At 41.8% G+C, this 26,797-nt stretch overlaps 1 protein-coding gene across 6 annotated transcripts in view; it reads right to left on the bottom strand.

Annotated features, from left to right (window-relative positions):
• The window catches only part of FGD3 (FYVE, RhoGEF and PH domain containing 3), a 96,457-nt gene that overhangs the window by 11,988 nt on the left and 57,672 nt on the right, over positions 1–26,797 (bottom strand). For all 6 annotated transcript variants that reach the window (XM_030956861.1, XM_030956862.1, XM_030956859.1 and 3 more), the window contains 11 exons: positions 21,974–22,063; positions 20,635–20,771; positions 19,188–19,344; positions 13,898–14,036; positions 13,048–13,106; positions 11,354–11,500; positions 10,602–10,694; positions 8,625–8,704; positions 8,209–8,239; positions 7,618–7,719; positions 3,421–3,483 (listed from right to left, as the gene is read on the bottom strand). In XM_030956861.1, the coding sequence (XP_030812721.1) occupies positions 3,421–3,483; positions 7,618–7,719; positions 8,209–8,239; positions 8,625–8,704; positions 10,602–10,694; positions 11,354–11,500; positions 13,048–13,106; positions 13,898–14,036; positions 19,188–19,344; positions 20,635–20,771; positions 21,974–22,063 (1,098 nt within the window). The remainder of the gene's footprint in view (positions 1–3,420; positions 3,484–7,617; positions 7,720–8,208; positions 8,240–8,624; positions 8,705–10,601; positions 10,695–11,353; positions 11,501–13,047; positions 13,107–13,897; positions 14,037–19,187; positions 19,345–20,634; positions 20,772–21,973; positions 22,064–26,797) is intronic.

Raw genomic sequence — 26,797 nt, 5'->3', positions numbered from 1 at the left:
ATATAATGAGAACAGAAGAGTTTGAAACATTGCTATTGTAGCTGCGGAAAAAAATAATAAAAATGAAAAAGTCTTTATTACTTGGCAAATTCCAGAGAGCTATTATAAAAGAAAGACTTTTTCAACAAAATGTTATTTAACTACTGACACTGAAAAAGAATTTTTAAAAAATCCCTTTCCATTCCTGTGGAAAAGATGAGACCTTCCTGCACTGGCAGTGCCCTCATGCCACCCAGTGATGGCTCAGGTGACCTTACCACATACTCATAACACATGGTCTGAACAAAGAGGCTTTTGTATCAAACAAGGATACGCATTGTAACTCACATTGTTGGTCCTAGATAAATTTAATAGTCACTTTGCAACTGTGTCGTTTATTACACAAGCTACTTTATTTACTGCCGATGCCTTTTAAAAGAGGTGGTAACATAGAGCCACCCTCGCTTCAGCATCTTGATAATAATGAGCTTGAATAACTGCCATATTTCTTGCCTTTCTCAATATACCCAACTCTGTTTTGAAGCTGCTAAGTCTGACAGGAAAAAACAGTCACATAAAATCTGCTCAGAGCCAGGATCTACTTCTTTCAGACTAGGCTGTTTTGACTGCTAATTTGCTTTTACTCTACTGCATTTAACTCTCTAAATCTTGACAGTTTCCTTGAATTTTAAAATTTTGGTGGAAAAATAGCATATATCCCAGCAAGAGGTACAACTCATGTGACTGCAAGATGAAGGCCTGTGGCAGGCCTTCTTAGGTGAGCAGACATCTTGAACTTAGTGAACTATGCAGCCTCCATTTGCTTCTGAAATGCAGGGGAGAATCACCAAAAAGCTGGTAGGAGCAGCAAGAAAAGCAGGGGGCTTAGGAGGCTGCTGTTACCATTATTTATTACTTGCTATACAGTCGGAGAACCATGCAGTCCCAGAATGGTCTGGGGTGGAAGTGACCATCCGGTCCCACCCTGCCATGGGCTGGGACACCTTCCACTAGCCCAGGTGGCTCCAAGCCCCAACGTCCAACCTGGCCTTGGACACTTCCAGGGATCCAGGGGCAGCCACAGCTGCTCTGTGCCAGGTATTTCATTCTGTCTGGGCTAGCAGGTAGAAATTCAGCCCCAATGTTGTTCACGTGACTCATAAATACAGTCTGACGAGACTCTAACATGAGCAGACACATGAGCTACAAAGCAGTTTCAATTCTTTTCCTTCTCATTATGCTCTTACAGGTGTATTTTCCATTTATAAATTAACTACGTGGAGCAACCCACAATGGGGTTGCAATCAGCAAGTGTTTCTGGAAATGCTTACTATAAGTGAAAAATAATTTTAAATTATATAACAGATTTTGTACTTTGTATCTTTTAGTTTGTTTCTCTACATGCCAACATTATATTGGCAAGACTATGTGTAAGACATTTTCCACAGGCTCACATTTCCTCCTGCATACAGAAGTCTGAACATAACCTGCACTAGCAGTGCAGAGCGGCAAGAGAATTCAGCAAAGAGGTACCATGATGCAATAGACAAGCAGATGATCCTTCCTGCAGTAGGACTTCATTGTCTGGTTATGCAAGCATGAATGTGAATGCTGAAGAAAATCCCAGAAGCCTCTCAGGCAGGCTGGGGAAGCACAGGAAGGAGCTCCCAGTGTGCTGGCCACCACTACCACCAAGTGGTTTGCACGTGAAGCTGTTGACCACACAATGTATTGCTTGTGCTCTCACTGAGCTGTACTAAAGGGATGTCAGCACTAAAAATTCATATTTTCTGAAGCTGCAACTAACATTTTTATTCATTATTGTCTTGATATTATTCATTTTTAGCAAAATTAGAGCCCAGAATCAATACTACAAAATTTGGGGTATTTTTGTCTTTTTGATCAACTCCATTTTTTTTTTCTATGTCAGGAATTAAATTTTTCTTTAAATACATGATTTAAGGAAAATTACTTAACATATCAAGATATGCTATCATATGTAAATCACTGACACAACAATTTATAATCAACTAAAAAGATACAAGTTTTTTATTTAATTACAAATAAAATGTATATACTTAAGACCAACCAAAATTTTTATGTAGGCTTGGGGTTTTTTAAAATACTTTAAAACATATTTATTTTTTTCTAAGTAGTTCACTAAATACAGCATCTGCAACTCAAGGCACAAAACATTAATCGCAAAACTGACTGTAAATAAAGTAAAAATTGTTAGGTGAAAATATTTAGTGAAGACAAAAAATAACCAGCAAGGAGCACACTAATCACAAACTCTTATAACTTGGTTTTTTTTATAGGTCAGGTTGCTGGCTTGTTTAACAGCTTTGCATTGACACTGTGCACTCTACCAGAAGGTTCCAAGCTTGGTCAGAGGTCTGGAGGTGCTGCTAAATGGCTCCTTAGTTCCTAAAATCATCATGCTAATACATAACATCCTACAGCATATCTCTACAGGTAAGGTATTTTTGGTGGTTGGTTGTTCTTGTTGAGGCTAATTTTGAGTAAATTCAACTAACCCTAGGCATTTCCTGAAAATCTTTTATTCTAGAAGAAAGAGATAAGAACAATAAAAAATAGACCTGATTAAGGACTCCAACCCTCAGTTTGATTCAGCAGCAGTTATAGCCATTTTACTGAGCAAATGAGTAATATCTTTGAAAGTATATTTTGCTTTTGTGGCAGCCAATGTTTTACAGACCAGAGACATACAAAAGTACTACCATCTCTTCCTCTGCATTAGCAGAAACATGGAAAGCATACTGTGGAAGAAGTGTTACCCAAAATGTGGTTCTGGAATGAAATCCTGATTTAGACAATGCAACAGCATTAATCAGATAGATTTCCTGGTATCTTTTTGCCCTTCTCCCTTCAATCAGTGTAGCTCCCTATCACAATTTAAATACATGCACACAAAACCAACCAAACAAACAAAAAAGACACCAAAAATCCCCACAGAACAACAAACAAACAAAAAAAGCCCACACAAATCTCCCCCTCTCCAAACCCAGTGCTACAAACTGAAGGAATCAACTCTGATGTATGTGCAGCATGTATCTACTAGCGAAGGAGTTATGTTGCTTTAAGAAGTCTATTAATGCTTTGAGGAGAAACCCCCTCACATCCAGCACTGTTAATAAAGTAATGTTGACTTTCTAACCCAGCAAATTGGTTGAAGAGTTTATTTCCTGGGTTTTGTGACACATCTGAGCAGGATTCAAATTCCCCAATGCTGCAAATGGCAACTAGCTGTGGGTATAACTTAGCCAGGAAACTAATGACAGCACAGCTGAGGCCACAGACAGCAGGATATAAACCCTATAAAACCTATATTGAAGTATGATTGTTTTTTCCTGCTATAAAATAAACATAACCCACCTCCCAACACTGCTCTGACTAAAGTATTAGCTTCAAATTACTCACCCCTCCTAATGCACCACCACCATCTGCTCCTGGCATTGATTCAACTGAGCTGGTGCTGGCTATCTGAGGAGAAAGAGAATGACACAGAACAGTTTCAACATGGACATTCTTCCTCAAATATATAGGGAAGGGAAGAAGGAAAGGAAAGGAAAAAGGAAAAAGGAAAAAGGAAAAAGGAAAAAGGGAAGGGAAAGGAAGGGAAAGGAAAGGAAAGGAAAGGAAAGGAAAGGAAAGGAAAGGAAAGGAAAGGAAAGGAAAGGAAAGGAAAGGAAAGGAAAGGAAAGGAAAGGAAAGGAAAGGAAAGGAAAGGAAAGGAAAGGAAAGGAAAGGAAAGGAAAGGAAAGGAAAGGAAAGGAAAGGAAAGGAAAGGAAAGGAAAGGAAAGGAAAACAAGGTGGGGGTGGTGGGGGGAAGAGAAAAGAAAAAGACTTTGCTTTCAGCCTCTCAATTCTTTGCTTGTGAGCACACTTTAATTTATAGAATCAGATCACAGAATCATAGAATGGTCTGAGTTGAAAGGGATCTTACAGCTCATCTTGTTCCAGCCCCCTGCCATGAGCAGGGACACCTTCCACTACCCCCAGGTGCACATGTTGCACATGTGCTCAGCCACCCTCAAATATGGGGTGGGCTGTGATGTGGATGATTTTACAGATGGCACTGAACTGCCAACCTTCCTTTGGGTGCAACCTGTGCCTGTCCCTTACATACTGCAGAAAGCCAGTGCCAAAGTTTGAAGGACACTTCTCTATTGGAGCTTGCCAGCCAGACCAGCAAAAGCTCTGTGAAGGTACTTGATTCTGAGAGGAACAAAATTTACTCTATTAAAACACCACTCCATTAAGTTTCTCTTCTTCATAATACATTTCAATCCCTAAATAAATGTGAAGTGGCATCTCCATTTATACACTTATGGAGATGTAGATGTACTAAATACACATAGATGTTTGTATATCTATATATATTTTCCTATAGAGTTAATATATAATATTCATATATCTATATGTATGCCATATATATAGATATATATACATTCAATAGTATTGAATATATATAAAGTGCAAATAAGCTTTGTGCATTGAGTACCAAAATCACAGGCTACATTCTAAAGAGAGTGGAAAACCACCTTATCTGCAAACGAATTTATAGGGAGTTTGCTAGTTTACACAAGGTTTTCAAACTATTAGATTCTTTATGACAAATTCTCCTGTTATTCCCTTAGATCATTCTTCCTTTGCCAATCAGACAACATCTCTTATTTCAAGATTATCCAAATGGCCAGTGCGTTTTGTCACTCTGGCTTAATTTCATTTTAAAGCAAGAAGGTTTAATCTCTGTTTGAATGGCCAAATTGAAGAGCTATTCATTCTGATGCCTCATTGGGTCTATTTATATTCTAATACAATCAATCAACTCTTTAGAACAAAGAAAGGAGCAAATGCATCCCCTGGGACCAGGGCTGTCCCACCCTAGAGCACTTCCTAAGGGAATACAATTGAATTAAGGGAAGCGTCACTACTCAGCTCTAACCAGCTATTTCTGCCTCTGCAAAAACCCAGCAACCCTGAGGTGTTCACATCATCTGTTCCTCAGTCCTCTGCAAAGGGGGCTCTTTTCACTGGAATCCTAATCAATGCAGGGTTCTACTCTGCCTAGTAAAATGACATCTGTGTGCTGTGATGGGACTTGGAAAAACTTGTAGGAAAAACAGAGTTTGAAGAAGAGCTTGAGAAAACCCCCAGCAAATTTAGGGAAAAGAGTAAATTCCTCCAGTTGCCTATTCAGATCCCCTTGTCTGTTTGTTTATTTGGAATAATGGGCTAAAAATCAAATACCCTCTACTCTTACCTGGAAAATATTTCAAAAGGGCTTCTCCCTGTTACATTATCATTACCACTCACAGTGTCTCAGAGCTGGTAACAATACAGTTATTGACATGTTTGTCAGAACCACTCAGATCTATGGGGAAAGAAACAGCGGCATCTAACATTCATGATTTCACTAACAGAAGCATTCTCAATCTCAGATCCTAGAGATGTCACTTCCACAGAGCACAGCTCTCTGCAGCACTTTTCCTTGCCAGTCTTCCAAACTGCACAAACTGGGTCCGTCACCACACCAGGTGCCTCCAACTCTTCTGAGATGAAGCAGTGGTGAAAGAGGTCCTTTTCCTTGGGAACATTTTTAGATGGTTTTAAAAACACCTTTCACATAGTCTGTAAATGCTGCAGGTGAAAAGGGAGGAACTAAACCACAAAGGAACCCTAAAGTTTTCTAAAAACCCTTCTTAAATTACTACTGCTACCACACAAGCATGGTCAGAGTTGCATGCACTGGTCATGAACTGCAACCAGTCCTAAGCACTGTAACAGAGAAAATGTATGGCCAAGGATGGGAAAAAAACAATTTGACTCTTTTTGTACAGGCTAATTTCTAGTAGCTGTTACAGATGCAGACAGGAATCCATGAATGCATATGCATTTCTTGAGAGAAAAACAAGGGTCACTTTTCCCTCTAAAGTTGCTGCCCAGTATTCCATAGATGATATGTCTAGTGGATGCTACCTAGTGCAGTGTATTGCAGTTAGAATGTTCTCAGTATTTCTCCAGTTTTCCTTAGAGAAATACTTTCAGCCTGTTTTAACTGACAGCAATTTCTGTCACATTTAGCTGTGACATCAGTTTCAAAGCTGATTATCGAGAGAAGATAATCTCCTAAAAATGCAGGTTAGTATTCTGGCATTAAAGAAATTACAGTACAGACTGCATTAATATCACAGCCAGGGATAAACCAGACTCCTGCTCTGCTTGGCTTTTATGAAGAGTAGAATATAAGTAGGAGGCTACACCATGAACACAGAAGCAAAATCAAATTGAATTTACAAAGCAAGATAATAATATTGAACTTGACCAGATGCTCTGTTTTAATTACATAGAAAGAAATGTGTTTATTAGTTTGCTTATTATTTGGGCTCTGAATGCAGCCTGGCTGTGAATGCAGCCATAAGTTAACTGAAAAATATAGGCTTGAATTGACTATTTTCTATTTTTTCCCCAAGCATTTTTAGCTGATGAATAGTTCAGAATAAGTAAACTACGCCAGATTCTGAAAATGGCTCATTGCTGGCAGCTATCAGTAGCAGTATTCTAGACTCTATGGAGTGTTGAGAAGATCTTCACTGTCAATCTGATTATGTGGGGATGAAAGGCATATCCAACATCTCTCCTGAGGCCCCTGGAAAATCAGGCAGATAAAAAAATCCAGATTTTTTATCTGAGTCACCAAATCAGTCCTGAATCTCCAAGGAGAGATGTCAAAAATGGTTAGGTACCAAAACAAAAGAACCCCAAACAAACAATTTAGTTGGCAGGGAATGGGGAAGATAAAAAGCTCCCAAAGTTCAATCTCTGCAGATGGACCTTCTCTCCCTCCGCTCCAAGATCTACCATGTCTGAAGTCATAAAAGTCATAGGCAGCACCATATGATATTCCTAAATATTTTGCTCACTCAGGCTCCATTCCTCTTTAGTTTGTAGCAAATGCCTGTGCTAAGGTTATCACCATCATTTTCAAGTTGAATGGAGAGATACGGTCCTGATGTCAATACTTCTAAAACAAAATTCCTAGCAAACACAGAGTGATACCTTATGGCTGTAGAGAAACAATAAACTTTCAAGACTATATTACATATTTAGTTGAAGAGTATTTTTCTGAAATATATTTACTATCTAGAAGAACAGTATTTCAAGATCCTTTCAGAATGCATAATTTTCCTTCAGAGTCTTTAAAATATTTTAAATAATAATAAAATAACATCAAAGAAATAATCCCAAAATGCATCTCTGATGAGATGGGGAAAAGTAATGAACAATATCCGTCAGGGACACAAATAACATTCCAGACTGCTAAGCACTTATAACATTGAGGAATTATACCTGTTCTGCTAAAAAAAGCCACCAGCCTGGAAAACATGCCTGATGGGTCTCTGGCAACTGAATTGTCCTGGGTAATTTATTCTGTATCTGCATGGCTGACTAACTGTGACTGATACATTTGAAAGCCAGAGAAATGGAGATTACTGCCCTGTAATATCATAGAAAAATCCAGAACAAGATTCCACTATTTTAAAGTTAGCTGTACAAGTTTCAACTGCTGGTAAAACTGTTCTGGCAAAGGAGAACGAAGCACTGGTACTTACTGAGGAATCAGGAGGATGCTCCTCCTCTTGTGAAAAAGAGCTATTGAAAGCTCTGAAGGTCTCACTGTTCTGTTTGTGCTTTTCTATTGTGGCTTGAATGACCTGAGACAAACATGTCAGCAAAGATAAGAAGCATCACAAAAAAAAAAAATTTCTCTCATAGGAAGATTGGTAGGATTATCATTTGGTGAAAAACCCTTACACTTGTATAATTGAAAGGGAAACTTAAAAACCTTAAGTGGTGGTGTTAAACCCATTATTGCTTCAGTTAAAAACTAAGATTGCCATCAGACAGTATTTCTACAAGTCAAACTGGAAGAATATACAAGGTCTGATGCCTCAGTCTCTTCTCATACTGGGCTTGAGGAATGCAGGGAAGGGGAGCCCAGCTGGAGCCCCCAGATACTTTCTGGGGCCAGCTGGTCAGCACCAGGACCCTGACTGAGCTCCACACTTCTCCATGAGCAATTCCAGCACACTGGCCCACCCAGCTTCCCTGCACAGCCACATTAATTCAGAACCCCAAAATGATGATTTCAAATGCTGCCTGCATGGTGATTGCCCTCCTTATCATTGGTGCTTTGTACTAACATGAATCCATTCCCTCTTCTCCTCTTCTGTCCTGTTAAAACAAAAGAAAAATAGAGAAAACATCATCGTTCTACTTAAAATATTTTCAGTAAATTCAACCTACAGCTTCACAGCTTTATATCCATTTGATTTTTAGCTTTGCTACCCACTATTTAAAAAACATTATTGATAATTATTCACAGTAATTATTACCAAATGCCAAAAATACTTGAATTGTTGACACAGTGGACCCTACAAGCACTACTATAAACACCGCATTCAATAAAGGCAATCAACACACTTTGACTTAGGACCAACATTCTCTTACTTATCTGTTACCCACCTCTGCTGCTCACCTCGTGATTTAAAGTTCTGTCACACTAGGACAGCCCGTAGATCAATTTCACAAACCTTCAAAGACAGAACAAGTATCATACCTGGCTTGCAGTTCCAATGATCTCTTTTTTCCTGTTATGGAAAATGTATGAGCCACATTTTGCTTGGCAATTTCATGGACCTGTAAAAAGCACATCAGCTTTTTTACTCATTGAACTTGTCTTTCCAACATTTTCAATGACTTACAAATACAGTCATTCTTAGAAATGCTTAGTCAAAAAGATCATTTGGAATAAAGTATAGAAGTAGAAAAAATAAGGGACTATTTCCATAGGTGCCTGTCTTTGCTACAAAACTTGTGTGTCTGTATCACCAATCAGACTCCTATGGCAGTGGAGGTGTGCCAGCCAGGGGACAAGGTAAGGCTCTCAATCCAAACATGTCACACAGTCACCATTACTATGCTCCCTTTTTGAATGATTCTTATAAAAATTTCAAAAGCCCAGCTGTCAGAGACTGAAATGTTATAATTTATGTCTTAAACATCTTCATAAAAGACTTTTGCTTGTTATAGCAAAACTGTACAAAAGATGCAGAGAAAGCCACCAAAACCCTGAATGGAGCCCTACACTGCTCATTGATGAAGATAAGATAAAAGTGACTTAGGGGAGAAGAATACATTCAGAGAGAGATCAAGCTTAGCACCTTCAGGGTGGAAGTCACAGCCCCAGGGCTATCAGCTGCCAGGCTGGAACAGACCCTCACACCAAAGGGTGGGGGGAGGAGAGGTTTTGGGTGTGTGATGAAAAAGCCTCTGATTCGAGCAGCGAACACCCATCCTCTGCTGTGCAGAGGAGCTCAGCTGTGGGCTTCTTCACCCTGGCAGAAACCGCATGCACATGAAGGACAGCAGAGTCATGGTCCATCAAACACCCCCCCACAAAGGGGTCCCCAGACCCTGCACCAGAGATGATGCAACAGATCCATAGTGTTGCAAAGGACAGTGTCAAATGTGCCCTACTCAGGGGAGGCATGTGGGTGCTCCCACCTGGCCCAAACCACTTTATCAATCCACTGGATTCGACACTTTCCAGCAACAGGTGGCAGGGGGACCCTCACCACCGAGAAGAGCAGATGAAGGGGAGCAATGAGATGTTGTTGGGACCCTGGGAAGGGTGATATGTTTCCACCTAACTGGTGTCACCTTCTCCCTTTCTCCCCACCCATGCACACCTCTTTTTCTATTTCTGTCCTTATTTTCTCTTTCTTTCTCTTTGCCTCTTTTACTATTAAATAAAATGTATCACTTTTTTTTGGCACCAATATCAAACTTCATTTGGTTTTAATCAAGTTTTGGGGTATATTTCGAACCTTTCTAGGTTCGATCCATTTTATTCACAGAGGCTTAGTTTCCTTTGGTCTTCTGTCTTAAACTGGTTCAAAACACCAACGAACCAAAAAAAACCCAAAAAGAGATAAAATCATAGAATCACTAATGTTGGAAAAGAACTTTAAGATCCTCAAGTCCAACCATCAAAACAGCACCATCACGTTCACCACAAAACCATGTTCTCAAGTGCCACATCCACATGTTTTTTGAACACATCCAGAGATGGTGACTCCACCCCTTCCCTGGGCAACCTGTGCCAGGGCTGGAAAACCATTTCAGTGAAGAAATATTCCCTAATATCCAACCTAAGCCTCCCTCAGTGCAACTTGAGGCCGCTTCCTCTCATCCTGTCATGCATTAGAAGATGCCAACCCTCACCTGGCTACACCCATCTTTCAGGCAGTTGTAGAAAGCAAGAAGGTCTCGCTCCTTATCTCCGTAATCCCCCCAGCTCCCTCATCAGACCTGTGCTCCAGACCCTTCCCCAGCTCTGTTGTGCTTCTCTGGACACACTCCAGCACCTTAAGGTCTTTCTTGTCGTGGAAAAACTGCACTGATCCAAAGCAATCCAAAGCTGGGTTTTAGAATTGTACTATATTTTTACATTCATACAATGTTATGTATTTAGATTCAGCATGGATCCAAAGCTACCAAGAACATTAAAAAAGAGAAAAGAAGAGATGCAAACCTGCAGTCCTGCAATGTCCATCTTCTCTCGGACACTGAACTTCTGGCCGATCAGCCTCAGTTTTGGCACACAGTACAGCACCATGCTGTTAAACTGCAATGAGGCAAGAGTTTAACTTAGGCAGTTACATGCTAGACACAGCCTGCACTGTGAAGATTTAGGACTCCGGTGTGTTTTACTCTAAGAGATAGCTCTCAAGAAGAGATTTAAGGTGAAAGTGAGACTGATGGATCATTACTGAAAGAAGTGGGCAGACAGACCTCAGCCAGTCACTTCTCCCTTCTGCCCCTCCCTCTGAATTGGACTGCCTCGAAAGCACGAGAGCTCTTCTCCCAGTGCCAGTGAGAGCTGGCCATCTCCTGCAACAAGGTGGTTTGGCTGGAAACCACCTCCTATGGCACTCTGCAAAAACTCAGCCTCTGAGGAGGGAGATGGAAAAGACCTCTTTGGGCCAGTAAAGGCACAGCATGAAAGAAAGAAATCCTTGAGGAAAAAACTACAAGAGCAAACTGCTGCTCAGAAGGAGTAGCTGGGCTCAGCTGGTGAATGCTTTTTGTCTTTAGGCTTAGGAAGATGGAAACATATCACAGAATCGTAGATTCAAAGGATGGTTTGGGTTGGAAGGGACCTTAAAGCCTATCTCCTTCCACTGCCTGCCATGAGTAGGGACCCCTTCCATTAGACCAGTGTGCTCTAAGGCCCATCCAACCTGAGCACAGCCCTGAAAATAATAAAGCAGCTGAAACACTCACCAGGAATAAATACCTATCCTGTGCTGTGCCATTCTTTGCTGAAAGTTTCTGAATTTGTCCTTCTTTAATGAGCTCGTTGGCTGGGTTAACAATATCCTCTTCACCACCCAGGCGCTCATAGACTTCCAAAAGCTTGTGCATCTTTTCCTGCCAGTACAAACACACAACAATTTAAATTAAAAAAAAATTCCATGTGGTCTATTTTCCACTCTTTAATTTCTGTGGTAAATGTATGTAAGTTGAAAGAAAACAGTCTTTCACTTCCACTATAGCTTTGCATTTATATTAAAATGCATTGCATATTCTTCAGTGCTATTCCCCACTCTGGATTAGTCATACTGGATTAGTTATACTTGGATTGTACCATTTAATGACACTTTGATATAAATTTATTTGATACTTTTAGACTATTACTATTCAACACCAAATATGTATTACAGAACCATAAAGGTTGAAATACATCTCTAAGATCATCAAGTCCAAATATTAATCTTTGGAACTTTAGAAGCAATGTCCAATAAAATCAATGGCCAAGCTGGAGAGCTGTACGCTACCAAATAACGGAAGCATGATTTATTTCTTCTACTGCACCACAACAAGAGTAAGCAGCCAACAATTAATTCAACCCTCCACTAACTTTTGGGGATTTTGCTACAGCATTCACTTTCCTTTCAGTCTGGCTTGGACCTCAAGCAGCAAAATTATTATAACAGCCTTTTCCAATGGGTTCTTGTGTACTAACAGAAAAAGCAACTGACACAGAAACCAATGAGCCAACGAGTTGTTTCATATTCCTGATATCTGCAGAGATACTGTACAAAGCTCCCAGGAGTTAAGAGGCGCAAAACCAGAAAAATTTCCACCAAAATATATCCTTATCCAGAGAACATGCCAGACTCAAATAGAAACAGATGGTTTCCTAACTATGTTTTCAGACATACTGGAAATACACAGACATCAGCTGGCTACTTCCCCGTAGCAGCCACAGGAAACATGGTCTCATGGTGTCCCCACCAGCTGAGGGAGGAACTAATGGTCTGATAGGGAAGTGAATATAAACCTTGGACCTAAGACAGATACACAGCATTTCAGGTCTGTTTGATACAAAATGTCCTGAGACACCTGGGTGCACCAAAGGGATAACATCTGCAGCTGTAAAGTTCATTTACTTTAACGGTAATGCACTAGCTCTTCTATATGTAAAACCTGTGCTAACATCCAAAATCTCCACATCTGACTGCCCAGCTTTTGAAGCAGAGCTTTCCGAAGCTACTGATGCATGCAAAATGCACAATCTGTGCACTTAAGATGGGCCAAAATCAAATCGAAGCAACCTTCATTCTGTTGAAGAACTGTAGGACTAAAGAAACAGTGTGAAAATCTGCAAGGACACCTTGTGAATGGGCCTAATTGGAATACTTTCAACACTTTTCAAGGACAAGCAAATAACGAGTTTTATGAAGACTTCCTTTTTCAACTCATTGGGTCCTTAAGAAGGTGGAATTTAAGCCAAACAAGCCACAGAAAACTGCATTTACAATAAAAAGGACTCAGACATCTAACACATGTTTAAAGCCTGAGTGACAGGCAGGTATCCTCTCCAGTTACCATGCTGAGCCTGTTGCAATGGGAGGCCCTCAGTTTAGCCAAGTGTTTCAGTCAGATTATGATTCCGTTCTGGAATTGCTACTCACCATCTTCCGGATGGCTGCATTGGAATGGTTTGCTGCTGTCGATATCAGCTCCAGTGACTCTGCAATAAAGGTACCAACAGTTATGCATTCTCTAGATTATATCTTTTAATAGCACCTTGGGGGACAGCTTCACCTCTCTGAGTAGTTTTTCCTTCAAAATTGATGATACATAAGAAATTATAGACACAATCAGTTCTGCCTGTTCAACTGATCTATGTTTCATCTTTCTCTCCAAAAAACCTAGATGAGCCAAAGCACACAGTGACAAAGAACCCTCACTTTCTAGGACTCACCTATTAAAAGTCAAGTCTCACTTAAGTCTTCCCAAGCATATTTTTAAGATTGTTTTCCTAAAACAGGGATTACCTGCTTATGGTGATATGGACACTCTTTTGGTTGAGAGCAAAAACTTGTAATCAAGAGAAGTCCATTTCTACTGTTTCACCATATAAACAGAGTCTATCTGGCTTTCTTGGCAAGAAATACACATTTAAATTCAATACAAATTTAAAACCGTTCTTCCTTTCTTCTTCTGGCTACTGCAAGGATGTCTTCCTGTCTTTGTCCTTAGCCACATAACAGAATAAACAAAAAAGTTAGATGTTCTACTACAGCAAACTTCAACATATTGTCACTGTTTGTTTGCCAAAGCTGCTTTCATTCCTAGAGCAGGTATTCCAACCCTTTTCTTCTCAACTCCAAAAGCATTCAAAATCCCTTTGTTTGGTAATAATTTGATTAATTCAAATCTCCATTTCTACCATAGTCCTGGCTGTAAGTATCTGAACACACAAAGAAAAACTGCCCAGGATTTCATTGTGTTTTTAGACAGAGAGGCGTTTACATGTACTTTCAGCATCTTTCCTGTCTGGAGATTCTTCTGGAAGTTTCTTTAAATAGTCCTTCAGGAGAAGCTCATAACGAGGAATCCTTTGCACTGGTTCAAGCATATGATGCTGCAAAGTCAGGTTTCCACACACCTCCTGTTTCTGTAATGGAGAGAAAACAAAAACAAGAGGGTTTGATTTTTTCTGCCTGTGGTGTATAACAGAATAAAAAATGACAATTCACATACAGCTAGAAGAGTGTACAGGAGCTTCTCAAGCCATCATAGGTTGACAGACTCATTAGGTTGGAAAAGACCTTTGAGATTATAGAGCCCAGACATAAACCTAACACTGCCAAGGCCAACTAAATCAAGTCCCCAAGTGTCACAGCTGCGTGTCTTTTAAATCCCTCCAGGGACAGTGATTCCATCACTGCCCCGGGCAGCCTGAGCCAGGGCTGGACAACCCTCTCCATCAAGAAAAATTCCCTAATATCCAATCTAAACCTTCCCCTGGCACAGTTTGAGGTCATTTCCTCTTGTCCTGTCTCTTGTTCGCTGGAAGCAGAGCCCAACCTACCCCACATCTGCCCCTTTCTGTCAGGGAGTTGTGCAGAGTGAGAAGGTCCCTCCCAAGCCTCCTTTTCTCAAGGCTGAGCCCCTTACTCAGCTCCGTTCCCTTCTCTGGACACACTCCAGCCCCTCAAGCTCTTTCTTCTTGTGAGGGGCTCAAAACTGACCCCAGCATGTCCAGCACAGGGGATGGGCACTGCCCTGGCCCTGCTGCCACACCAGTGCTGAGCAGCTCAAGGTGCCCTGGTCCTTCTTACCCACCTGGGCTCCTGGTCAGCCACTGCCACCAGCACCCCCAGGGCCTTTCCAGCCCCTCTGGCTCAGCCTGGAGCTGCAGTGGGTGTTGTGACCCAAGGGCAGGACCTGGCACTTGGCCTTGTTCAACCTCAATCACTGGCCTATGATCCAGCCTCTCCAGAGCTGGAGAGCCTGATAGCAGATATCAGAGCTGGCAGCTTTTATGTGAATCTTCATCCCATGTCTGGCATTTTCTGCCAATATGCAACTGTCTTCTTTCAGAAGGCTCAGAAAAGCTTTTCCCATCCACGGCCCTGTGCAGCATTGTTCCTCCAACTTCATGAAATCACAATGCCCCTAGGAATGTATTGCTTGCCAGAGCTCACTGTATGAGCAGTAGGCACACTGCTCACACATTAGCTTTGAAAGGCAGAGCTCTCTCAAATTCTGCTTCTTTTTCACTTGGCCAAGAAGGGGAAGAGCTTTGAGTCTGGTTACACAAAACATCATCCAATAAGGCACCAATGTGCTCTGCTTAAAATGGCACTGAGTATTGCAGTGTACTTGTTTTCATAGGATCCTGTGAAGCAAAAGAATGTTTTCATTTAAAAGAGGAGAGATGAGAATCTCAGTAAGAACCAGTAACTTGCTTTAAAGCACACAGGAAGTTTCTGCTAGTGATGTAATCTGACTCCACAGCAGCATGTTAACCACAGACACACACAAGCTCTTCTACACAGCATTATTTTTACATCAGCCCACTAATGTGGTCTGCTCTCGTGTAAACAACCTCTCTATAACCATGTTAATCTCACTGTGCATTTCTCAGAGAAAGGAACTTCTTTCAAATATCTGCAATTTCCTCATAAATATTCCAGCCCACACCACACTGCTGACTCGCTCCATTCTCACAGCAAGACTGGAGATAATGGGATGAATGTCTGAGAGAAAAATATTAGCTATCTTTCCAGAAAGGACTAAAGGACTAAATTTGGTAAGTCACTGTCGCGGGTTTACAGGAAGCAGGTTTTCTGGGAATGGAGTGGCCAGAGGCCAATAGGTGTTCAGATTCTAAAATTGACACCAGGCTTGGCCACTGAGGGTGGATGCGCCTCTGAGAACACAGGGGTTAGAAGCAGAGCACTCCCTTGGGCTCCCTCTTTGATTTCCGGCCAGCAAAGAGGCAAGGCCTCCCCTGCCCGGCTTCGAGCTGGGCAGGGGAGGAGAAACCTGCGGCCCGGCAGAGGTAGGCCTGACCCTCAAGATGGAAGGGTGGTGGGGGCACCAGGAGGCGTTGGGCAGCCCCCCCACCCAGGAGAGACAGAGGGAGAGAGGCCCCGAGAGGATTTGGGCAGCCCCCCCCCCCCCTAGAAGATGAGAGAGAGGAAGCTGGTACGGGCCTGTGGCCTTGAAGTGATATCGGCCTGTGAAGAAGGAGGGGGAAGGGGGGAGTGCAGCAGGGAAGGAGCCTGGCCGCGTGCAGAAGTTTGTTAACCCCTTTCTGGACGATGAAGACCTCACAGAGCATTTGGACCTTTCCCGGAGGGGAGATGGAGTGGATGATAAAGAAGAAATGAGCAAATGAATGACAGTTGGAGCAGTGAGTGAGGCTGGGAGAGTAAAGAAGAGGCCGGAAAGAGATGATGGAGTAGCTGGTTGCTGGACTCTTTTTGGTACAGCCATGGACAGAACCATGCTTCCTCGCGACACAGAGGCTGCATGCAGGGGGGAGGCGATGGCTCAGAACTGAGAGGGTTCAATTTTGGAGACCCCCTGGCCCCAGGGGGTAGACAAGTATGGGGGGGACAAGAGGTCCCGAGATGAGAGAAAACTGTGCTTTTTTTGGAACTGGTCAAAGCACCCTTAAAAGGATAACCCTTGAAGCAGCTCTGTTCCTTGTCCAGTGGTGAGAGCGCTGGGCATGCAAGGAAGAGGTCACCATGGCCCCAAGAAGGACTCCTCTCCTCTTGATGGACTGGAATTGAGTATTTACAGGGTGATGGATGGAGAGTTGAAATTTGGAAGATGTATTGGAAATGTGGTGGGGGGGAGGAGGAAATGCTTTTTGTGGAGTTTTCATTTTCCAGGTGTGTGTGTGTGTGTGTGGTTTGTTTTCCTTTTGTAGTTTAGTTAATAAACTTTTTTTGCTAAGGTAGAGGCCTGCTTTGCTTATTTCCTGGTCACATCTCACAGCGAACACCAGGGAAGTATATTTTCATGGGGCACTGGCATTGTGCCAGTGTCAAACCATGACAGTCACAGTCATCAATTTGGTTTTTGTTTTCTGCTTTCCATAGTTTAACATAATTAGTAACAGTGAATGCCTAATGCTGTATATGATATATACACTATTCCATTAGCAGCTTAGGTAGACAGTGCATCCCTGAAGGATCACAACACACTTCAACTGGTATGTTGAAAACTATCAGTGGCTTTTGATAGTGCAGAGATATGTCAAATAAGTGGACTAAGCATTCTGGGTCCAATCTCTGCCTCCTGCAGCTATAATCACCGAGCAACAGAGCAAAAGGTGCTGGATAGGTGTGACTAAATAACCTACAGTGCAATTCTGTCATCAGCAGGCTTCCGAGGTACATCTGCCTGCATCGCCAGTGCCCACACTGTCTGGCAAGAGTTCTGCTCAAGCAACAGCAGAGCTGCCCATGGTCTGGAACCGGTGTAGACCAACAGGTGACATACATCATTTATGCTGGAAGGTCCTTGGTGGGAAGAGACAGCTGAATTTTGGAGAAGGGAGTTGCCTGTGCTGTAGGGAAAACAGTCCCAAATGGATTACCCTGCAGAAATTCATGGCTTGCCACAGGCTGAGGACAGCAAAACACAGTGCTGGTGTGCATGCCCTTAATGGGAGCAGGACGGGTACAGGCAAAAAAAGGGTAAGAAAAGGTCCTGTGGAGCAGTAGCATGGCAGGAAAGGACCTCCCCCTGTCCTTGTTTCTCCAAACTTCTGTCTTGAGTCTCTGACACAGCCCTAAACCTCCACTCAGGGCCTCTCCTCTCCCAGCTTGCTAGGGGATTACTTGATTCCCGACAGCTGGCCCAGCCACAGTCCTCCCATTTAGGGCAGGCAGCTGTGCTCCCTGTTCAGCTTAACCCACTCCTTGCCAGCCCTTCCCTCCCAAAGGATTGTATCTGCCTTCCCAGGACTGGCAGAGGGATGCTTATGAGCATCCTGGAGCCTGCATCCATTCAGCTGGCCCAGGGGATGAGCAGGATAGAACAGTTTTATGGATGCATCAGCATCACTGGAGCTCTTCCCCTCTCCCTGCGCAGCTTTTTGTGCAATTATGAGAAAACACATGAAAATCCATCTTAAGCATCCTCCTGTGGAGCTGTGATCCTGAGATCTGCTTACCACTTTGGAAGCCTCAGAAAAACCAGACGAACAGCAGATGCTGTTAGTGACATATCCAAACTTAAGCACACCCACCTCAGAATGAAACTGTATTTAATAAAAAAAATTAAAGTTAGAAATGAGGAAGACAAATTTAAAAGAGTCAGAATTACTGGGCCAAGGGTGAAGTTTCATTCTGTGATCTGATACTCCTCTTAAACCACAGAATTATGGAATGGTTTGGGTTGGAAGGGACCTTGAAGACCATCCAGCCCAACCCTCATCCACTGTCCCAAGTTGTTCCAAGCCCCATCCAGCCTGGTCTTGAACATTTCCACGGATCCAGGGGCAGCCACAGCTTCTCTGGGCAGCCTGTGCCAGGGCCTCACCACCTTCACAGGGAAGAATTACTTTCCAATATCCCATCTAACGCTGGCCTCTGTAAGTTTAAAGCCATATTAAAAAAAAATAAAAAATGAGTGGAATAAAAGCTGTGTGTGAAATCTGTGTACCAGAAAAAGAGAAGAAAGGAATGCCACTAAAATTGTGTAATTTTAGTATGTCTTATTATCTTGACAATGTGTGTCATTAACTGGGAAACAAATAAATACACTGAATTAAGTGAGGATCTCTCACTCCTGGTTCTAGCCAGCAGAGAGTTAATTTTTTCCAGTAGCCAGGAGGGGTGTGGCCAGGGCCTCAGTGTTAGTGGATAACACCTCAGGTCACTGACAGGCTGGAAGAGAGGGTCTCATTTCAGAAAAGGTTCCTTATGGTGGAGCAAGTGTGGCACATGGAGCAGTTTGGGTGATGCTGGTCCTGACTGGAGGGAGTGGTTTCAGTAGGTAGCTGCAGCTGGATTGAACTCTGCACTCTCTTTTTGGTACACCTTTATTTTTATTATTAATATGGTTGCTCTTACTGTTTGTTTTCTTATCTCATTGTTTCCAGTCAATTGTTCTTACCTCAACCCATGATTTTTGCTTTTTGTGCCTCCAGCTCTCCTCTTCAGATGCTCCTGGAGGAGGGGAAAAGGGCAGTGGGGGAAAACAAAGGAGTAGCAGTGTGGTTTTGGAGTCTCTAAACTGGGGAGTATCATTCCTAAACCATTACAATCTCCAAGTCCTATTATGCGAATTAAAAACATACCTGTATATTCTGAACAACATCTTTGAAGGGAGAGGACCGCTGCATACATGTGTTCACTATGTCCATTGCCCTGTCAAAGTTCTTTACATACTCTCCATACATCTTCAGAAAAGGAGCAAGTTTCTGCAGGATATCCCCGAGCCGTGGGTTGACGCTCCTATGGTAAAGAGACAGGTAAGTACTGAAATCTCTGGAAATGAATGGTATCTTCAGAGAGAAAACACAGCTGTAAGATTTCCACAGTTGTCTCCCACATGCACAAGCATTTACACATACATGCAATCAAGACAGGCTAAGTTTAGTTTATGGTAATCTATGCAATATCTTAGATGAAACTTCAAACACAAATCCTGTTGTACAAGGGATGACATTTCTCCCCTCACTGTCTTAGGTGAAAAGCAGACTGACTACACATCATTGAAAGAACTTCTGCCCAACACAAAATCTTGTGGGAAACTTTTACTCATTACAAATAATCTCCCACCACAGCCAAACATCTGAATTGGTTTTAATGCAAAGAGATGGTTCAGTTCAACAGGGTAATCCCTAGGGGCTAGTAACCCCAGGCTGGAGCAGCAGTAGCCACAAATCTCTCTCTGCCAAAGTCATGGCCAGGCAGAGAGCCAGCCATTCTCCCCCAGTCTGCTTGCAAGCCCCTCTTTAGCCAGTTGACAAGCTTCTATCCTCTTCTGACTCCGAGACTGCAGTTTTCCTCTCCTCTGTTACAGGTTGTCCCTGCAAGTGCAAGTCAGGCACAGAGGTGCTGAGACTCATTTACTCCTTCTGGTCACTGACAAACGTGCGGAGACTGGACTCAGCCAAGAGAGAGGCAAGTCCTGGTCTTGTCTTGATCAATCAGGGGACCTGGAAAGGTCAGCACTATCTGCACCTGCCACTGCAGGACACCATGCAGCCAATGTGTCCCCTCAAATTGGGTTTCCTAGATCTGACTTACAATTAACCTTTCTACCTATCACTGTGTTTCTGCCTTATCTACAGCTTACAGCATCACAGAATGATTAGGGTTGGAAAAGACCTCTAAAACCAATAAGTTCTACCTTCAACTTCTTACAGTAGCCAAATTTTAAATGGTATTTGAAAATATTTATTTCAGCTATGGGGTCAAAAGAAGCAATTTCATTCCTTCCTAGTACTGTAATTTCATAGTACTGCAATAATAGGAGAGCAGGAATGCAGTAAGGAAAACAGCGGTAGTAATACTTCCAACTAAAAAAACGCTCACAATGTATTCTGGAAGTTTTGAGTGCTCAGGCCTACTCCATAAGTCAGAAATGTTTGAGAGACTTCAGAAATGTTTGAGAGTTAGTAAATAACTAATGCAACTACTGCATTTAACAATAAAAAATTTGGAATTAGACTAGGCCTTATGGTTGCTACAGTTTCTTGAAAATGTATTTTTTAAATAATTGTAATGACAGCTACCTACCATTCTTGTGTAATTCTTGTTTTGAGCTCAGGAAGAAGAAATTGTCCATGGAAACAATAGATGGAAGAAATATTTGAGAAGATGCCTGTTATCACTTCAGATGAGATTCCTGCTTCAGACAATTTAGTGCAAAAAACCTGCAGAAGGCAACAAGACAGCACCAACATTTTTAACAAAAAACAGTCCTAGACATGCTGATTTTAGATTGCAATTTTGCAAAGCTGACTGCTTAGAACAGAGCTGCAGATTTTGACCCCTGGTAGGCAGTCCTTGGAGTCTTAAGGAGGTTCACAAAATTTAAGCGCACTGTCACCCAGAGTTAGATATATCACTATAGGCTATTGAAAAAACTAGGAAAATCTGAACTGTAATTCAAAAAAGATTGAAATGACTGAGAAGGTCAGACATCTCATATTTGAGTGCAAGCTGCAAACATCATTCAGTCCCTGAAAAGCATTTACTGCTATTTACACAAAGCAAAATAAATAAAGTGATTGGGTTTTTCTCAGTAGGAAAAATTACACTATACTGAACAAAAGGAAAAGACATTCCCTAGATGTCTATGGTCTAGAAACAGTTTCTGTTAATCTAATACAAGCACTGTAAGTCTTCCATACAGCTCCAAGAGTTGTAGGGTGAAGCATTCTCCAAGTTACAGCTTCTAACAGTATTTCTTGCCAGGTGACAGTTTTCTATTTTTTTTCTTCTACTCATTTTTAAAAAGCACTTTGCTAGAAATGTGTCTCATCCTCATTTTTATTTCTTTCTTGCATATTCATGGGTTTTTTCTTTGAGGTAATTATAGAAATGTCTGAATTGTGTAGCGTCAACTCAAAGTCTATGGGGAAGAAAGTTCAGACTCATCACACCAGTTTCACTTCATCCCCATGTGTAAACATGATGGGCAACACTTACAAAACAGACTGGTAAAAAATAGTTTGCTGTAGGCTCAGGGCTAACACATGTGGCCCGATTTTAGTAAAACTTCAACTTCTTGCACATCAAAGAGCAATCACTGATTTCATAATTTCTTAGTGCCTTCATTATCCCTGTGATTTCCTCTCCCCATACATCCAGGGAGTAACCAAATGCTGGCAGTGTCTGTGTCTTGGACTGCTGCTTTCCCATTTCCCTTTCTGCCATCCCAATCCTCTGTTTCCTTTCAGAGAACCCTCTTGCTCAAAGCTCACATCTGGGATCCACGGCACACAGCCTGGCAAGCAAACTCCATCTTCCACCTACACACAGCATTTGTACTGAGCTACAGCTTAGGCAATGGACAGGAGACATCATTGCTGCTCACTGAAAAGAAAGGAGAGTTAATTCAAAATGGAATTACCTGGTCCAAGAGATGAAGTCTTTTAACATATGCTTCTTCTGTGTGGAGCAGCTCATTGGCGATGTTGAATAGCTTTTGGGGCTCTGTACACTGAAAAAAAAGTTACAAATGACACAATCCATGTGCACCTCCACACCTAAGTTCCACTAACTGTTCTGTTTTTTCATTTTGTCAGTGGCCAAAATCCTACCAGCAGAGGAGCCTGGAGTGAAAGAGGTCAACACATTTCAGAATCTGCCCCACATCTCTCAAAAGATCACTTTGCTCCAGAGATATTTTAATGCTGTTTTCTGAAAGAGCAATTAGTAATGCAATCAGTGGCTGGTCAGGACATCACTTGAGTTCATTACGGCTTTATAAAAAGAACCAGAAACATCCTCTAAACCTGGAAATAAGTCTAGTTAATTTGAAAAATAAGGCAATAGACTGTAAATCAACTGTTCTCCTTTTTGGATTCAGGTCCTGTAACTAAAATGAAAACTAGAAACCAGGCTGTTTGGCCAGATTTCTACCCTTGCCAGCACAGCATTACTCTCTATGGCATACTTCTAAGATTTTTGTGCAGCTTTATACACAGGCCAGTTCCCTGGAAAGAATTTTCAGCAAGGTAACCCAAATTACTCAGTGAAGCCTTTCATTAAGCTCATAAAAAAAAAAAAAAGAGAGAGAGAGAAAGGACTACTTAAAAACTCTAAATACACTTTTAAAGCACTGACTTCAGGCACTGTTCAGCCAAAAGCTACATAGACCCTTCACTCACTAAGTGCTTAATAATACCTGAATTACTAGAATACAGGCTTGAACTTCCCAACAATCTTTTAAAGTGTTAGACTCTAAACACCATGCCTACACATAATGAAACCAGTCCAGAACAGAGTGTTGGCTGGCTTGTGCTCAGGAATACAAGCATGGAAAATGGGCAGCAAGGATGATCAAATGTAGGGAAAATATACTGGGCTGGATCCAGAAGAAAAGACAAATGCACTGAAGGTAAGAGGTGCATTAATGATTCCTGGAATGGAGAACATTGACTGGGTGCAATTAATCACTATTTCTATGGGAAAACTGAAGGGCATCAAATAAAATCACTGAGGTGTTGCTTCAGGGGCTGCTTCCTCAAGAAACACAACATTGCTGGCAGTAACCTTCACACAGGTTCACAAAAGAACCAGAAATATCCACAGAGGAAAAATTTAGCTGAAGTCTATTAAACACATGGGGCACTTTCCAGTTCAGGAAGCATCTGGGCCTGTCACCAGTAGCAGTGCTCCATCCCAAATGCCTGTCTCTGGCGCTCACATTTGGGGCAAGGACTTGTAGGTACAACCCTGTGAGCCACCATCAGATTGTAGGAAAACATCAAATAAAGGCTCTCTTTAAGCTTCTTCAACATTACCTTGTTTTGTTTCCAAATAAAGTTGATGAGAAAAATTTAAACACCTGCCCTCCACACAGATTCAGACAAACTGCAGTACAACTGAAAACCTCAAAGGTTTTTTAAAGAAAGCCATGAACTCCAACAAATCAGACCCACAATTATCCTACATGGAATGAGGCGCCACTTGGCATGAAGTACCCATAGCTCCATGATGTAAGTATTATTGAAGGAAAGTGAATAGCTTTCCTTCATTTGAAACAACATCAGACTTCATTTGAAGCAATCCAGGCACAAATTTGAATTATTTCCAGGTACAAATCTGAAGATAGGCAAACATGCCATGAGTGAAGTTTTGACATGGACTATCTCTGCCCTGCCTCTCAAATTATTCCAAGTCAAGTCAAATACTCTTTTACACTCTTTCAACATGCTACACAACATCATGCTCTGTTCACTATGTATTAATATTTAGGGGAAGTGAAAAAAAAAGCAAACCACAGCAGAATAAGTTTTGAAATTGTTCCAAGGAAATACATCTTATTACAGTTTACACTGAAGTGCTCTGCTGGCCCAGTCAAACCCAGTAACAACAAGGATCTCTCACTGAGAAAGAATTAATCTACTGGTGTTGCTGGGCACAAAGGAGCACTCAAATGAAAGGCACTGATGTAACCAGCTGGCATGCCAGTCACCAAGAGCATCCTTTGAGTTGTTTGAATTCAGAATTGGAGAAATACTTATTTCCAACCAAATACATTTGTACTCAGAAGTAAATCTTTATACAGCACAGGTACTTTTTTAGCTCCTGACCTTCACCATCTGCAATTCAGTTTATATTTCAAGAAAACTTGCCGACCTCTGCTTAAATACCAAACAAGGGCTTAATAGGCTCAGCTTGAGCTCAGTTTTACAGAGTGACTCTATCTTCAGTTGTCCTCTCTGCTAAGCAGAGAGGTAGGCACATTTTTCAGACAAATTTGCAACATATTTGCCTTTCAATGGGCATAACATTTTAAATGAAACGGTAGATTAATTAAATGTGAGGCAGTCCCATTCTTCTAACTTCATTTTGTGCCATGGTGGGATAGCTTTAACAAAGCCCAAGCCATCATTTAGTTCACTAGGAACAAGATATTTCATGGTCCATGTTTCTAAAGGAAAAGTAAAACAAACTTGCAAATTGAGATTATGCTCTGCTTTGTGCAGTGCTCTTGCTGAATGACTGCTTGCCACAGCCACAGCATCTCCTGTGCAGTCAGTCCCTATAACCTTACACCTGCTGCAAAGGCTGGACAGAACAGTGTGGCTGGTGGGGTGACAAGAAAGATTAAAAAATTGAAGAGGGAGGTGTTGACTTCACAACACAGAAAGTTCACTCCAGTGCTCGAAGCAGCATGATGCACTTTCACTTTGTGAAAGACTCAAAAATTCATTTTCAGCTGCAACTGTCCATAAAACATTTTAAATAAAAAGAAACAACAGCCTGAAATCAAACATAACCAGTTTCTAATGAAGGTCAGATTCACACTTGGAATGCATTTGCACCTTAAATCTTGCAGCAACCATTTTTCATACAATGGGTGTGCACAACTACATTCAGTCAGCATCGGTCTCACATAGGGCTTTCAGCAAATCTTGCAAGAGAGCTGCTGGGATAGAGCTTAGGCTAAAATCATACATGGTTATGCTTCAAAACTCCATCAGTCAGCCCTGCAAAGACCACAAAAAGTCACAGAAAGATTATAGACCACTTCCTATCAACAATCCTGAAAACAATACAGAAAAGTTATCCTATGCTTGGTTGTCTTTGTTGCACTGAAATCACATTTTCCTTAAGATATTTAAATCATGATGATGTCACATCTGAATTTTCTCAACCAACATTATGACTAAAACATTGACATACAGACTTTTTTTCTGAATATACATGGAGATAATCTCACCCAAAGGTCATAGCAGCAGGACTGCAGGCCAAATTTTACAACACACACTAGACATAGAAATCAAATGTGAAACCCCAGCCACGTACAGGCAGAATGGAAGCACGTGTCCATGAATACATGAGACTGAAGTGGGGCTCCATTGTTACTATTTACACATCAGGAAGCATGACAGAGGGAGAAAAGCATTCTTTGGTGATTACAAATGAGCATATATGACTCTTAGTGAAAAAATGCCCAAAAAAACCCCTCTGAAGCACTGATACCCCTCCCAGAAGCATTACTCAGGCTCTTGGGCAGTCAGCAGAAGTCTTGGGACTTTGGAGCACGACAGTCCCTCAGTCTCACTTTCATGTCACTTCTTTTCTTTGCAACCATCTTTGTACCCATCCAGATTAATGTGCATCACTTCCTGGAGCTCCTGATATTTTCTGAGACATTATCAAAACTAATAACCTCCTCTTGGTTAATTTTTATTTTGATAAAAGATAACTGGAAATCCCAGTAAATCACTCCTGAGATTTTAAAACGTAATTTGTGCTAATAGTGAGCCCTGTTAGACTGCTGCAGACTCCTAAAGAATCACTGCATAGCTAAGCCTAGACTAAATAAAACATTACCACTCACACATCAGGTAAGGTTACCTTCTCCAGCCATGAGCTGTGTGCAAGCTTGGGCGGAAGATAGAGAGATAACTGAAGTAGAAAAGAATAGTTATTCATGATCTTCACTTACACTGATATCCTGGGAGTTACTGAGCCATCATTAAATCACTCTGCAGCTGTAGTTATGATTCTCCTCCGACTATAACAGCTTTCATATTTAATGAGACTACTGGTTACCTTCATGGTGCAGCTGCAAAGCCTGGTACTAGGGGTAGGAGGGGGAATGCAGGAAAAATGCTTTCCCAACTTAAGGCTTTTTGAAGGAGATGAGGTCTCCCCAGCTCCCAGGCCAGCAGCTGATGCCAATTGAATTCTCTCTTCTTTCAAGCAGGAAAATTATCAGTTTTGTCAAGGATGATGTGACATTCCAGCCTAAGAATAACCATGGAACAAGTCAACTTTGAATCATGTTAGCTCTCCTTGCTGGAAGCTATGGCCCTTCACTCTAACCCTGAGTCCATAGTGCCCCAGATCTGCAACAGAATCAAAGAGGGGAGCAGGAAATTACCTCAAGTTATGCCAGGGGAGGTTTAGATTGGATATTAGGAAAAAATTTCTTCACTGAAGGGTCAGGCATTGGAAGAAGCTGTCCAGGGAAGTGGTGGAGTCACCACCCGCGCAAGTGTTCAAAAGACAGGTAAATGTGTTCTTCGAGACACAGTGGACCGGTCACCGTTAGAGTAGTGGTTGGACTCAATGATCTTGGAAGTCTTTTCCAACCATAATGATTCTGTGATTTTATGTGGACACTTGACACAGAAATTGGCTTCACCCAATGTGTCCCCAGAAGAGGGCACAATCTTTACACTGAAGAAGAGGCAGCTGCTCTCTCAGCCTTCCT

The sequence above is a fragment of the Camarhynchus parvulus genome, chromosome 12 (assembly GCF_901933205.1).
Source record: "Camarhynchus parvulus chromosome 12, STF_HiC, whole genome shotgun sequence".
NCBI classification, from domain to species: Eukaryota; Metazoa; Chordata; class Aves; order Passeriformes; family Thraupidae; genus Camarhynchus; species Camarhynchus parvulus.
This window is presented reverse-complemented; position numbering and strand designations above follow the sequence as displayed.